The sequence below is a fragment of the Triticum aestivum genome, chromosome 2A (genome assembly GCF_018294505.1).
Source record: "Triticum aestivum cultivar Chinese Spring chromosome 2A, IWGSC CS RefSeq v2.1, whole genome shotgun sequence".
Classification (NCBI taxonomy): domain Eukaryota; kingdom Viridiplantae; phylum Streptophyta; class Magnoliopsida; order Poales; family Poaceae; genus Triticum; species Triticum aestivum.
The window spans coordinates 45292506-45307577 of NC_057797.1; the positions used below are offsets into that span (position 1 = coordinate 45292506).

Sequence of the window (15072 nt, forward strand, 5' to 3'; positions counted from 1 at the left end):
TGGGCTCCTGCAAGCGGCGGTGGCATCATTCCTTCGTCAAAGGTGGCCTGAGCGTGTGTAGAACACTTATGTTCCCTCTTGTCCTCTACACCCTGGGTATGATGCAGTCCTTCCCAATCAAGAATTCCATGTATCCCGTCTGGGCTGTTGTTCTCATCAGGGCTTCTGTGGGCACAACAGGCGTCGAGCAATATGATTTCTATGGCAACTTTAACAAAAGGTACATGCAGGCTCTTGTTGAGTTCTGTAAATATGGGTTCTATATACTCACGATGGGTATGCTAGTAACCCCAAGTGCAACTCTAACTCAAAGCTTCGTAGAGTCGGGTAGCAGTGCAAGTTCCAATTGTGTCAGCTATCTTTCTGTGGCCGTTTTACTTGCATCATTTTTCGAATCCATAGGGTTAACAATTTTGGGATACTTGAAGATCCAACGTCACATAATAGGTGCAGAGAGGATGGAGGAACAGGCAAATGATCATCAGTGTGATTCTAACCCTGAAAGCATGAAGGGCTATAAGCACGTAGTCTTGCAGCGCCCCATTTGTATCATTGACCATTTGGTGAGGAAGCAGGGTCGATCCATTACCATTGAACAGATATGGGATTGTTGTGGCAACTCAGCTGACAGCAAAGCACTGAAAGACTTATGTCTGTCCTTTGTCTTGTATCAGCAGCTCTTGGAATGGCGCTACTTCGGGCAAGTCTGTCCCGAAGCCAGCCTTCTGAAAGCCAATGATCTTGTCTTCAAAAAATTGTTGCTATCTGAAGGGGATTTCAAAAGAGCATTCAGTATTATTGAGGCAGAGTTGGGTTTTTGCTACGATTTTTGCCGACGTGGCGGGCGCGCCCAGGCGCCCCCATATCCGCCCCATATTTGGGCTGGATATGGGGGTGCCGGTCAGCCCGGGCGTTTGAGGGCCGTTTGGGAGGCCCATCTGGTCGAAACTAGCTAGGATCATCAGCTAGCTAGGATCCACATATGCATCCAGTCGAAACTAATCTGCGGTACTTTCACCTAATGATTTAACAACTCATTATAACATAAAACAATCCTAAATTAAATTGTTAACACAAATTTAAAGGAAAAATAAAAAATAAAACCAAAACCCACAAACATTTAGTACCGGTTGGTGTTACCTACCGGTATTAATGATCTACCGCACCCGTGGCCTGGATCATGCCATGTGGTGGAACTTTAGCGCCGGTTCGTGCCGAACCGGTACTAAAGGGGGGGGGGGGGCTTTAGTGCCCACCCTTTAGTGCCGGTTATGGAACCGGCACTAAAGGCCTTTATGAACCGGGACTAAAGCCCGGTTCTGCACTAGTGACACGTCATGGATTTAACAACACGAGAGAGGAGGGGAGAGGAAGACGGTTAGACGGAGCAACGGTCCTCCTATGCACGACTACTACGACAACGGGTGGCATTCTTTTGATATTTCGTCCTACAAAATTAAAATGACCCTGCAGCTCATTAAGAATCGAAATAGAGGTGGCCAAGCAAAATTTAAATCTTACTTCAAGTAAGTTGTAGGTTCATGCTTCTGTCCAGAAAAAATATCCTGACGGCAAATCCACGAGGAGGTCATACCATATTGTATATGCATTAGGAATTAGGAATTATGCCTAAGAAATCATCTCCATGTATGATTGTAAAGCAACTCCTGACAGCAAATCCATATTGTATATGCATTGGGAATTGTGCCTAAATTATGCCTAAGAAATCATCTCCAGGTTTGATTGTAAAACAACTCCTGACAGCAAATCCATATTGGATATGCATTGGGAATTGTGCCTAAGAAATCGCCTCCAGGTTTGATTGCGAAGCTTCTTTACATGTTCCTCACTTTCAAAGCATAACTCTGAAGATTTTTAAATGTATTGATCAGCATCAACAGGATATGAAATTGTATGGATATATCAATAACGATCTTGGTATGTATATGTGTGTACCTGCCTGTGGTCGTCGCGACGAGGCAGACCTTGTCGTCCATGGCAACGAGGCTGAAGCTGTATTCACCAGCCTTGCAGATGTGAAACTGTGCAGAGAGGCTGATGACCCACAAGTATATGGGATCAATTGTAGCTCTTTTCGATAAGTAAGAGTGTCGAACCCAACGAGGAGCAGAAGGAAATGACAAGTAGTTTCAGTAAGGTAATGTCTGCAAGTGCTGAAATTGTAAGTAGCGGAGTAGTTTGATAGCAAGGTAATTTGTAACGAGCAAGTAACGATAGTAGTAACAAAAGTGCAGCAAGGTAGCCCAATCCTTTTGAGGCAAAGGATATGCCAAAACGGTCTCTTATGATAAGCAAAGTGTTCTTGAGGGTACACGGGAATTACATCTAGTCACTTTCATCATGTTGGTTTAATTTGTGTTCACTTTTTGATAATTTGATATGTGGGTGGACCGGTGCTTAGGTGCTGTTCTTACTTGAAAAAACCTCCTACTTATGATTAACACTCCCGCAAGCATCTGCAACTATGAGAAAAGTATTAAGAATAAACTCTAAGCATAACATTAAATTTTTGGGTCTAGTCGATCCCTTACGGAATAGCGCATGAACTGGGGTTCAAGCTTCTGTCACTCTTGCAACCCACCATCAATTTACTACTCCATAATGCATTCCCTTAGGCCTAAATATGGTGAAGTGTTATGTAGTCGACGTTCACATGACACCACTAAGGGAATCACAACATACATACCATCAAAATATCGAACACATATCAAATTCACATGATTACTTGCAACATGAATTATCCGGTGACCTCAAGAACGAAAGTAACTACTCACAAATAATAAACATGTTCATGATCAGAGGAATATTAATATGCATAAGGGATCTGAACATATAATCTTCCACCAAATAAACCATATAGTAATCAACTACAAGATGTAATCAACACTACTAGTCACCCCCTAGCACCAATCTATAGTTCTGGTAACAAGATTGAATACAAGAGATGAACTAGGGTTTGAGATGAGACGGTGCTGGTGAAGATGTTGATGGAGATTGCCCTCCCCAAGATGGGAGAGTTGTTGGTGATGACGATGACGATGATTTCCCCCTTCGGAAGGAAAGTTCCCCCGGCAGAATCGCTCCGCCGGAGGGCAAAAGTGCTCCTGCCCAAGTTCCGCCTCGAGACGGCGGCGCTCCGCCCCGAAAGTCTTCTCCTTATTTTTTCTAGGTAAAAATGACTTATATACCAGAAGATGGGCACTAGAGGTGGACCAAGGGGGCTACAACCCACCAGGGCGCGCTTGGGCTGCCTGGCGCGCCCAAGTGGGTTGTGCCCACCTGGTGGCCCCCCTCTGCTACTTATTGGCTCCAATAATTCTTAAATATTCCATAAAAAATCTCCGTGAAGTTTCAGCTTGTTTGGAGTTGTGCAGAATAGGTGGCCTGACGTAGCTTTTTCAGGTCCAGATTTCCAGCTGCCGGAATTCTCCCTCTTGGAGTGTACCTTGCAAATTATGAGAGAAAAGGCATTAGAATTACTCCAAAAAGCATTATCATGGATAAAAACACTATAAATAACAGTAAGAAAACATGATGCAAAATGGACGTATCAACTCCCCAAGCTTAGAATTACAGTTGGAGCATGAATTCAATAGGAAATGTAGCCACACAGAAATTACAGTTCAGCAATTATTTTGCAACGGCAGCATGATGAATATCTACACTGTTATGAACTGTAATTTGCATTTGACAATGCAATTTTAGCCACACATAAATTAGTAAAAAAGAAAGAAAACAAAAAGAGTACAGAGATCAGACACCTACAAAAAAGGAGTACAGACATCAACAGCTTTTCTGGTTATTTACATTTATGTACACCTTAAGAAGTGCCAAGAGTTACAATCATCGACGCGCTTCACCTTCACCCCACAACCACAATCAACTGACTGAACATTTGCAAGAGAGTTTCAAAAGGTGGTTCATTTCATACCCTTCAGCCTGGAAACCCATCTGTAGTTCAAGGTTCCAGACAGTAAGTAAGCTTCTATAGCTGGCAATGATATCACCATATGACCATATGCCCATCTGTGACCCCCTTGGATGATCTCGAGAATACACTGACAATCTTAGCTTATGAAACCAAGCAAGATGTGTACCATATACCATGCCAGCCACTAACACCCCAGGAGACAAATATACCAACCTCAAAAGTTCAGATCACCCCCACGCTCCATGAACATTGAATACAGACAAATACCATTGCATTGCTGCATTCTGGGTGTTGCGTGCTATATACTGGCAGCAAGATTTGGATCATATTCACACGAGGCCTAGACTGTAATTTCATCACTGGTGCTCCAGAATTATCAGTCCTAGAATGACAAAAATTAGGATCTCACACATACTGTACCTGTGATATCTACTCTATGACAACAAATTGATGGCGTGGATTATATGCATTTTTCTCAAAACCTTGAATCTGATCATCACTGCAGCTCATTCCTGCATGAGTAATTGTACGTTGTGAATATCCAGATATAATTAAGCATTAATAACATGTAGAGATACAGAAGAAACCTAAATGCTGCCAGGAAAAACTTTAACAGGCCAATGGTCTCTATCATAAAAGTGGGAGAAAATTTGCACAAGAAATAATATAGAATTTATGGAGAAGAAAATATAAATAGACAAGTAAAAACATCTCAGCAACATCTCTGATAAACCTACCACAGTAAGGAGTGAGGGCATACTGCTAGAATCACGATACTGTGCTACAGCGTCATCAAAGGCACTAAACAAGAACAAGCTTTTGGTGAAAGACATATTCGATCAGGTTATCCTTAGTATACTAAGAAGCATGAACATCAAAGACGATATCATGCTTTCCATGTCAGTTAGAAGCAAAAATCTATATGATAAAATACATGATAAATAAACTTAATTGTTACATATCAGATTAAAAAGGAAGAAGAGAAAGAAAGCGCACCTTCGGAATAGGACATTATATCCACATGAGCAATGTGCGCGACCTGGCCCCAGTTCGGACCAACATCCTTTTCATACCCCTTCATAAACATTGGGTCACAGCCCCAGATTGTCAGCTTGCTAAGTGAGGCAGGCAGTTGTGGGAGTAGCTTCATCAGAGGGGCCCTTTCAATGTGCAAACTCTGTAACGCTTCAAGCTTATCCATCTGAGATGGCAAGGATTGCAGAGATTCGGCAATTCCTATCTTGATGGAATGGAGGGAAGTAGCATTCTGCAGCAACCATCCCTCGGCTAAGGACTCCATTGCACAGTCGTTGCAGATATATAGCTCTTTAGTGTATCTGAGGCTCTGAAGTGGCTCCACAAACAACAGGGCCTGGCAATCGATTCTGAGCTCTTGTAGCATAAAGGAACAACAACCCTGCGGCGAGTCTGAAAGGTTGAGCTTGTCGCAGCATAGGATCGACAGCATTCTCAGGGAAGAAACAGCTCCAAGACCCCCAAAGGATAACAAGCCTCTGCATCTAGCTACTGACAGATCAGAAAGAACTTGCAGAGTTCCAAATATTTCCGCTGGAGGAAGTTTCTCCAGGTTGGTGCAATTGAACAGTGTTAACTTTGTAAGAAAGGACAGATTTCGAAGTGACAAGAGCATTGAAACATCAATACTACCGCAAGGATTTATATCCAAGTTCTTGAGTGAAATTGGCAGAATATTTCCTGCAGTATTGCCATCCTTCAGCAATGGACAGGCAACCATTTCCAGGAATTTCAGGTGATGCAGTGCTGCAAAACCATTCCTTGGTAGATGGCGTAGACTTTCACAATGACTTATGATTAATGTAGATAGAGAACCAAGTTGTTCTTGACACTCTAGTAATCCTTTATCTAGAGAAGTCAGATGTGCGCAGCTTTGAATGTGTACAAATGTAAGCTCAGACTTGACTGATGTCTTTGATTCCCTCTGGTGTATTCCTGGAAGAACTAGAAAACCAACATGCTTTAATATCAGTACCTCAAGGCTAGGAGGTATAGTGCGAAGTATGTTCAGGTTAGGGCACCATCCAATGATTAGGCTACGAAGAAAACGGGGTAAACAAACAATCCCTGATTCATTGGTATCAGTTAGTTCCTCGAGCCCCAATCCCATGTATTCTAACTGAAAAAGATGCTGCAACTTCAGATGCTGGAGTAAATTTAGTTCCTGAAGAGATGGCAGGCTCTTCCATTTAATACAGTACTCAAGCTCAAGTGATACCAAATTGACAAGCAAGGAATTAGCAATCCAAAATGGAAGTACAGATCCATTGTATCCATGGATATGCAGTATTTGAATTTCCCTATTTGGTTCATGATTACCAATAATCTGATCATCCACCCGTGTATCATTATTGTATCTGTTCCATGATAACAGCAAAATCCTCATGTCATGTTTTTCCTTTAATTTGACCTCCATAGCTTCTCTGCAATTCTGGACATTTTGAAGATTCATTAGGCCAAGTTGACGAAGGCTTCTTAAATTGCTCAGTGTACTCAGCCTGCTACCATCATTTTGCACCACCTCAAATCCACGTAAAACCTGAAGTGAGGTTAACCTTCCAAGTTTATGAATCTTGGATGACATATTGTCAGGAATATGCAAAGAGCGTAAGCAACGTAAATTATATATGTCGCTCAAGTCTGGTTCTTTTGCTGTCAAGTAGCTGAGCTTGAATACTTGCAGATGGTAGAATTTAAAGATTTTATGAAGATGAGACTCGTCACATGAGATTAAGGAAATATAACGGAGATGAATTAGGTTGGGAAATCTATCGAGTACATGAAATGGAGATGGCACAGACAATTGCAGCAGACGCAAGCATTTTGTGCTCTTCAGAATCTCTCCAAGCAAAAATTCAGTTTCTTGATCAAGACAGGACTCACTTTCTATTATAAGAGTCCGCAAACTCCTCAAATAAGATATCTTCCGGGCTCTTTCATGAGTAAGGATGCCACAGTTTGCAATAGATATGTGTCGGGTTGTCCACATGACATCTTGGAAACCACCATTATCCACTCTTGCGCATTCACCTCGAGAGACAAGCTGTGCCAAGTCATGCAGCAAACTGTGTAAAACATAATATTCTTTCTGGTTTGCCCCACAAGGATCTGTTTCTACCATACGGCAAAAGAATGATTTTCTTGCCAATGCCGTGAAGTACTCTTCCCCGACATCCACTGGGTTCAGAAGGCTAACATTATCTGTTGCTGGTAAGCTATCACCAGGCTCCCTTGAGGCAAAAGGTATTAGTCCAGAACTGACCCACATGTCTACCATTTTGTCCATGTAAAATTTGTGCCCCCTTGCAAACAAACTACAATACCTAAAGCAAATTTGCAGCTGTGCAGGTAGATGGTCGTAGCTCAGTTTGAGAGATGGAAGAATGCTATAAATTCCTTCAATTTGGTACCAATGTTGTTGCAGTACATCGGTCCAACTAGTTTTCAAATCATCCCGCAGGTGCGAAACGACCGCCAATGTCAGGAATGGGCAGGCTCCAAACATTTTTGATATTTGTTCACCAATCAGCAGAAGGTTGGCATAATCTTGGGAGTTCACATCGGGATTCAGTAGGCTTTTGAAGAGCAGGAAATTGTCGCTATCCTGTAATCCATCCAGTTTCAGACACTCAAATTCACCTCCTAGTGTGGTGGCAGCCATATCTGCTACTGATTGTATCCTAGTGGTCAACAGGATTTTGCTTCCTCTCTTGGCAGACCGTATCGGGGACAGCAAATCTTCCCATCTTCCCCTCACCTCGTCTTCCCAGACATCATCTAGAATGAGCAGAAGCTTCTTATCTCTGAGCTTCTCTGCCAAATGAGCAGAAGCAGAGGATGCAGGTTCCGTGGCAGCAATCGATGTCAGTATGTCACTGACCACTGCCGCGGCACTGAACTCAAATGACACCTTCACCCACACAACAATGTCGAAATTGGTTGGCACCTGCGGGTCGTCGTGAACGAGCTTAGCAAGTGCTGATTTCCCCATGCCGGCCACCCCCAATATTGCAAAAAGTGACACTGGGTTAGTTTCAGCCTCTTCAGCTGGGAGCTTCATCAGCCACCGCATCACCTGCCCGGCTGCCCCTTCTCCTTGTCTCGGCCGACCACCACATCCGCCGCGATCCAGCTCGGGTAGCGCTCGTGCTCGGAGGGAGAGGGCGCGGCGGCGGCGACCCCCGGAGCACGGCGAGCGACCGAGCGCTGGTAGTATCGGTACACGACGGACGCCATATGGCCCAGTCTCACCACGGCCTCCCTCAGCCTCTCCAGGCCGCTGCCAGGCACGAACCTAGCAAGAATCTTCCTCTTGACAAGCTTGGAGACGGGGCCGCGGCGAACGGCCGCGTCCTCCAGCCTGTGGTACTGGATCTCGTCGACGGCCCTGGTGAACTCCCAGATAGAGATTTCGAGGCTCGGGAACCGCCATTTGACCAGCCGGCGCTCGGCTTCGTCCAAGATTGTCAGGATCCTCCGGACGCTTTCCAGCAGCTCTCCCTTGTAAACTTGTTCCGCTCCGCCGGCCAGGTGGGAGAAGGCTTTGTCCAGCAACGACAGGGCAAGCGTTGTCGCCGACCTGCCTGCGAGTAGAGGTAGATCTTCCGCCATATTTGTCTACTGAGGATATCCGGATAGAGAATCTCTGTCTGTGGAGGGAAGAGAGGAACGGGAGGGTATTTTCTCATCACCAATCAAACATTTTTTCTTCTTGAATGGAATAGCATAAAGTCTGACCTCCCACCAACGCTGCCTTTAGGGTAGGCGTGACTTGACGGCTCGGCTTGGCTAAGTCACGCTCACAGTATGAACCAGGATCACAACGAGTGGTCCAGATCATTTCACTGTTATTAGTCCTATATTATTATTAATAATCTCTACCTATATTATCTGTCCTTCAAAAAAAATTCTACAACTCTCTGTCTAATTTTTGCTACTTATAAAAAGAACGCAACATTCCCATGCCGCTCTCCTTTCGTCCCGACCTCTTCCACTCAGTTTATTTCCTTTACCTCCCAACCCTCAACCTCACCCTGATTTCTCTATCACTTGGTTTATTAATCTAAAAAGTGTGTTCGCACTTTTTGGGCCAACCAAGCGATCTTTTTATAAGTAGTTATGATGGCGGTTCCAAGGGGGACAAGATGTTGTGGTAGTCGGAGGTGTGAGATGTGGCGGTGGTAGGCAAGGGGTGTCAAGGGTGCCTAGTTGGCTAGTCAGCTTATGCAGTTGCACACCAAGGGATATCTAGTTGCATAAGGATAGCTAGTTAGTTGGCTCCACTGCCTAATCATGTTTAGGCAATGTGTGCGATGGATTTTTTGTGGACGTGTAGTCAGACTTTTGCAGTTGGAGGGGAGAGACGTGGCGGTGGTATAAGCGGGGGGTGTTAAGGGTTTGCATTTGTGCAGGAATGTGCATATCAAAGCAAATACATATCCTAGTTGGCTACTCAGACTTATGCAGTTAGGCCAACTCCATGGCGCGACCCCATCCTGTCCGCGCGCGTCCGTTTGGGGTAAAATGGACGAATAGCGCGGTCCAACGCATGGTCTCAAACGGACAAATGTCCGGATTCCGTCCGTTTTTGACTCATCCCTGGCCCAAACTTGCGCTCGGTTTGGGGTGAAACGGACGCGCGCGGACGGCCTCGACGCACGCCCTTGTCCCCCCCTGGCTCGCCTGTCGGGAACAGTAGCAGTGATGGGGATCGTAGCAGAAATTCAAAATTTTCTACGCAACACCAAGATCAATCTATGGAGTAATCTAGCAACGAGGGAAGGAGAGTGCATCTACATACCCTTGTAGATCGCTAAGCGGAAGCGTTCAAGTGAACGGGGTTGATGGAGTCGTACTCGCCGTGATCCAAATCACCGATGATCCTAGTGCCGAAAGGACGGCACCTCCGCGTTCAACACACATGCAGCCCGGTGACGTCTCCCACGCCTTGATCCAGCAAGGAGAGAAGGAGAGGTTGGGGAAGACTCCGTCCAGCAACAGCACGACGGCGTGGTGGTGGTGGAGGAGCGTGGCAATCCTGCAGGGCTTCGCCAAGCATCGCGGGAGAGGAGGAGGGAGAGAGGCAGGGCTGCGCCATGGAGAGGTCAAAACTCATGTGTTGGCAGCCCCAAAGTCCTCAAGTATATATAGGGGAGAGGGAGGGGGGTGCGCCCCCTTTAGGGTTTCCACCCCAAGGGGTGCGGCAGCCCCAAACCCATCTAGGGTGGCGGCCAAGGGGGGGGAGAGGGGGAAACTTACCCCCAAGCTAGGTGGAGGCGCCCCCCTCCCCAAACCCTAGGCGCCTTGGGCCCTTGTAGGGGGCGCACCAGCCCACCTGGGGCTGATCCCCTCCCACACTTGGTCCCGGTACATTACCGATAAAACCCGAAACTTTTCCAGTGACCAAAACAGGACTTCCCATATATAATTCTTTACCTCCGGACCATTCCGGAACTCCTCGTGACATCCGAGATCTCATCCGGGACTCCGAACAACATTCGGTAACCACATACAAACTTCCTTTATAACCCTAGCGTCATCGAACCTTAAGTGTGTAGACCCTACGGGTTCGGGAACCATGCAGACATGACCGAGACGTTCTCCGGTCAATAACCAACAGCGGGATCTGGATACCCATGTTGGTTCCCACATGTTCCACGATGTCAAGGATTCGATCAATCCCGTATGCAATTCCCTTTGTCTAGCGGTATTGTACTTGCCCGAGATTCGATCGTCGGTATCCTGATACCTTGTTCAATCTTGTTACCGGCAAGTCTCTTTACTCATTCCGTAACACATCATTCCGTGATCAACTCCTTGGTCACATTGTGCACATTATGATGATGTCCTACCGAGTGGGCCCAGAGATACCTCTCCGTCACACGGAGTGACAAATCCCAGTCTCGATTCGTGCCAACCCAACAAACACTTTCGGAGATACCCGTAGTGCACCTTTATAGCCACCCAGTTACGTTGTGACGTTTGGTACACCCAAAGCATTCCTACGGTATCCGGGAGTTGCACAATCTCATGGTCTAAGGAAATGATACTTGACATTAGAAAAGCTTTAGCATACGAACTACACGATCTTTGTGCTAGGCTTAGGATTGGGTCTTGTCCATCACATCATTCTCCTAATGATGTGATCCCGTTATCAACGACATCCAATGTCCATGGTCAGGAAACCGTAACCATCTATTGATCAACGAGCTAGTCAACTAGAGGCTTACTAGGGACATGGTGTTGTCTATGTATCCACACATGTATCTGAGTTTCCTATCAATACAATTATAGCATGAGTAATAAACGATTATCATGAACAAGGGAATATAATAATAACTAATTTGTTATTGCCTCTAGAGCATATTTCCAACAAGCAGTCCCTCTGCTCCCAACGCTTCCACCCTCTCTCTCCCGCCCCGCCCCGCCGCCGGCGTCGCCGCTATTCTCCGGCCGCCTCCTCACCGCGCATCCCCCGGCCGTCCCTACCAAATCATGTCTCGACATGGCCGCCACCACGCCCGCGCTTTCGCCGTAGTTTTGGCCATCGATCGGAGGAGGTTTGGCCGTCGCCGTCTTTGCCGGTGGCAGAGGGGACACGACCGCCGGCAACGTACCACGGCGGCCTCGGCAGCTTCCGACGAGAGCTGCAGAGCGGCCAGTAGTCGGCCGGCAACCACCCCTGCTGCGTCGAGGTGATCATCGCGGCCTCTTCGCCACCACGACCGCAAGGTGTTCGACATTTTGCCCAAAAAGGTATGGACAGTGGAGACGAGTTTTTCTTTCATCACTTCCTTTGTTCATCGGACGATTCATCGTCGGATGATGAAGATCTTGTGGTGGCTGCACTGGTCGTTCACTACCACATTCAACGGTAGCTTCCTCGGTACAGGGGGTCAGTCCCTGGCCGTGCTCCCAACCTGAACCGCAACAGGGAGAGAGGCCACGCCATGCTCTATGCCGATTACTTTGCGAACACTCCGCTTTTCAAGCCGGATAAATTTCGTCGCCATTTTCGTATGGCAAGGCATGTGTTCAATCGTATCCGAGAGGGAGTGGTTGCTCATGACCCATACTTCGAGTGCAAGACGGATGCCCTTGGCAAGCTTGGATTCTCCTCTTACCAGAAATGCAACGCGGCCATCCGCATGCTTGCATATGGTATTCCAGGCGATCTAGTGGATGAGTATGTGCGTATGAGTGAGACAACATGTCTAATGTCAACGTACAAGTTTTGCCAGGCTGTGATCGAGGTGTTTGGCCCAGAGTACTTGAGGCAGCCAACTACCGTTGATACAGAGAGATTGTTGGCGACCAACACAGATAGAGGCTTTCCAGACATGCTTGGCAACATAGATTGTATGCACTGGGAGTGGAAGAACTGTCCATTTGCTTGGCAGGGCCAGTACAAGGGGCATGTCAACGGGTGCACTGTCATATTAGAAGCGGTGGCATCGCAGGATCTTTGGATATGGCATTCTTTCTTCGGCATGGCAGGTTCTCACAATAATATCAACGTGCTGCGGTGTTCTCCAGTCTTCGTGAGGCTTGCAGAAGGCCACTCCCCACCTGTCAACTTTGAGATCAACGGCCACCAGTACAACAAGGGATACTATCTAGCTGATGGTATATATCCTCAGTGGTCAACTTTTATGAAGACAATCTCGAAACCCCAAGGTGAGAAGAGAAAGAGATTTGCCCAAATGCAAGAGAGTGTTAGAAAGGATGTGGAACGTGCTTTTGGTGTGCTTTAATCCCGGTGGGGTATCGTTCGAAAACTTGCACTGTCGTGGGATGAAAGGAAGCTTTGGAAGGTGATGACTGCTTGTGTGATCATGCACAACATGATCGTCGAGGACGAGCGTGATGAGAGTATCTTCGACCAAGGATTTGATTATCAAGGTGAAAATATTGAGCTCCTGCACCAAGACCCGGCCACATTTGAACAGTTTGTCCAATTCCACCGTGAGAAGCGTGATTGACACACTCATTTGAATCTTCAAATTGACTTGGTTGAGCACGTGTGGGATCACATTGGCAACCAATAGATGTATTGGTTCATTTTATGTTCAGTCAAGACAATTTCGATTTGGTTGTAAAACTATTTTATTAAAGACAATTTCAAATATTTGGGTTGTAAAACTATTTTAATTTTCAGACAAATATTTGGGTTGTAAACTAGTTTTGATGAAAATATGGGCATTTTTTGCCCGACGGACAGGATTGGGCCAACGGATGCGGCCGCGCACTGGGCGCACGGCCACCGCATCCCAGGACACGCCCGGACACGACCCCATTGCCCTACCCAAACGGACAGAATCCGAACAAAACGGACGTCCGTTTGGAGTCGCGCGGTGGAGTTGGCCTTACACTGGAAGGCTTATCTAGTTGCACAAGGACGGCCAACAATACCGCCGAACCAAAGTATGACATGCTGGTAAGCAGTATGACTTATATCGCCCACAACTCACTTGTGTTCTACTCGTGCATATAACATCAACGCATAAAACCTGGCTCGGATGCCACTGTTGGGGAACGTAGTAATTTCAAAAAAATTCCTACGCACACGCAAGATCATGGTGATGCATAGCAACGATAGGGGAGAGTGTTGTCTACGTACCGTCGTAGACTGAAGCGGAAGCGTTAGCACAACGCGGTTGATGTAGTCGTACGTCTTCACGATCCGACTGATCCAAGTACCGAACGCACGGCACCTCCGAGTTCAGCACATGTTCAGCTCGATGTCGTCCCATGAACTCCAATCCAGTAGAGCTTCACGGGAGAGTTCCATCAGCACAACGGTGTGGTGATGATGATGATGTTCTACCGTCGCAGGGCTTCGCCTAAGCACTTCTACGATATGATCGAGGTGGATTATGGTGGAAGGGGGCACCGCACACGGCTAAGAGATCAAGACATCACTTGTTGTGTCTATGGGGTGCCCCCTGGCCACGTATATAAAGGAGTGGAGGAGGAGGGGGCCGGCCAGGAGGAGGAGCGCGCCCAAGGGGGGCAACCCTACTCCAAGTAGGTTTTTCCCTCCTTTCCTATTCCAACTAGGAGAAGGGGGGAGGATGAGGTGGAGAGAAGGAAGGAGAAGGGGGGCCGCGCCCCCTTCCCTTTCCCAATTCGGATTGGGGCAAGGGGGGCTGCGCGCCACATCCTGCTGCCTCTCCTCTTCCTCTTGACAAGCTTGGAGACGGGGCCGCGGCGAACGGCCGCGTCCTCCAGCCTGTGGTACTGGATCTCGTCGACGGCCCTGGTGAACTCCCAGATAGAGATTTCGAGGCTCGGGAACCGCCATTTGACCAGCCGGCGCTCGGCTTCGTCCAAGATTGTCAGGATCCTCCGGACGCTTTCCAGCAGCTCTCCCTTGTAAACTTGTTCCGCTCCGCCGGCCAGGTGGGAGAAGGCTTTGTCCAGCAACGACAGGGCAAGCGTTGTCGCCGACCTGCCTGCGAGTAGAGGTAGATCTTCCGCCATATTTGTCTACTGAGGATATCCGGATAGAGAATCTCTGTCTGTGGAGGGAAGAGAGGAACGGGAGGGTATTTTCTCATCACCAATCAAACATTTTTTCTTCTTGAATGGAATAGCATAAAGTCTGACCTCCCACCAACGCTGCCTTTAGGGTAGGCGTGACTTGACGGCTCGGCTTGGCTAAGTCACGCTCACAGTATGAACCAGGATCACAACGAGTGGTCCAGATCATTTCACTGTTATTAGTCCTATATTATTATTAATAATCTCTACCTATATTATCTGTCCTTCAAAAAAAATTCTACAACTCTCTGTCTAATTTTTGCTACTTATAAAAAGAACGCAACATTCCCATGCCGCTCTCCTTTCGTCCCGACCTCTTCCACTCAGTTTATTTCCTTTACCTCCCAACCCTCAACCTCACCCTGATTTCTCTATCACTTGGTTTATTAATCTAAAAAGTGTGTTCGCACTTTTTGGGCCAACCAAGCGATCTTTTTATAAGTAGTTATGATGGCGGTTCCAAGGGGGACAAGATGTTGTGGTAGTCGGAGGTGTGAGATGTGGCGGTGGTAGGCAAGGGGTGTCAAGGGTGCCTAGTTGGC

The 15072-nt window shown here is 47.0% G+C and overlaps 1 protein-coding gene across 3 annotated transcripts; it reads right to left on the bottom strand.

The window, feature by feature from the left end:
• Positions 1-3363: 3363 nt before the first annotated feature.
• Positions 3364-14589, bottom strand: LOC123187342 (putative disease resistance protein RGA3). 3 transcript variants are annotated; one of them, XM_044599203.1, is made up of 5 exons: positions 14229-14589; positions 8064-8375; positions 4949-7791; positions 3953-4067; positions 3373-3466 (listed from the first exon to the last, which is right to left on the bottom strand). In XM_044599203.1, the coding sequence occupies exons 1-5, from the start codon at positions 14468-14470 to the stop codon at positions 3373-3375; spliced, it is 3606 nt and encodes a 1201-aa protein (XP_044455138.1). In that variant the 5' UTR covers positions 14471-14589. The 3 variants fall into 3 exon arrangements, 2 of the variants coding, with proteins under 2 accessions (XP_044455138.1, XP_044455137.1); XR_006493898.1 differs by lacking the exon at positions 14229-14589 and having other exon boundaries at positions 3364-3466; positions 3953-4464; positions 4949-8713; XM_044599202.1 differs by lacking the exons at positions 3953-4067; positions 14229-14589 and adding an exon at positions 4373-4464 and having other exon boundaries at positions 3404-3466; positions 4949-8713.
• Between the last annotated feature and the right edge of the window lie 483 nt (positions 14590-15072).

Bases quoted from the DNA above. Each gene is read 5' to 3' on its own strand.
- LOC123187342 (XM_044599203.1), bottom strand. From the start codon at position 14,470: ATGGCGGAAGATCTACCTCTACTCGCAGGCAGGTCGGCGACAACGCTT. The intron at 8,376-14,228 runs GTACCACAGGCT...GGAGTTCACCAG, and splicing joins AGGGCCGTCGACGAGATCCA to GGCCGTCGACGAGATCCAGT. The intron at 7,792-8,063 runs GTGATGCGGTGG...AGAGAAGCTCAG, and splicing joins GAGAAGGGGCAGCCGGGCAG to AGATAAGAAGCTTCTGCTCA.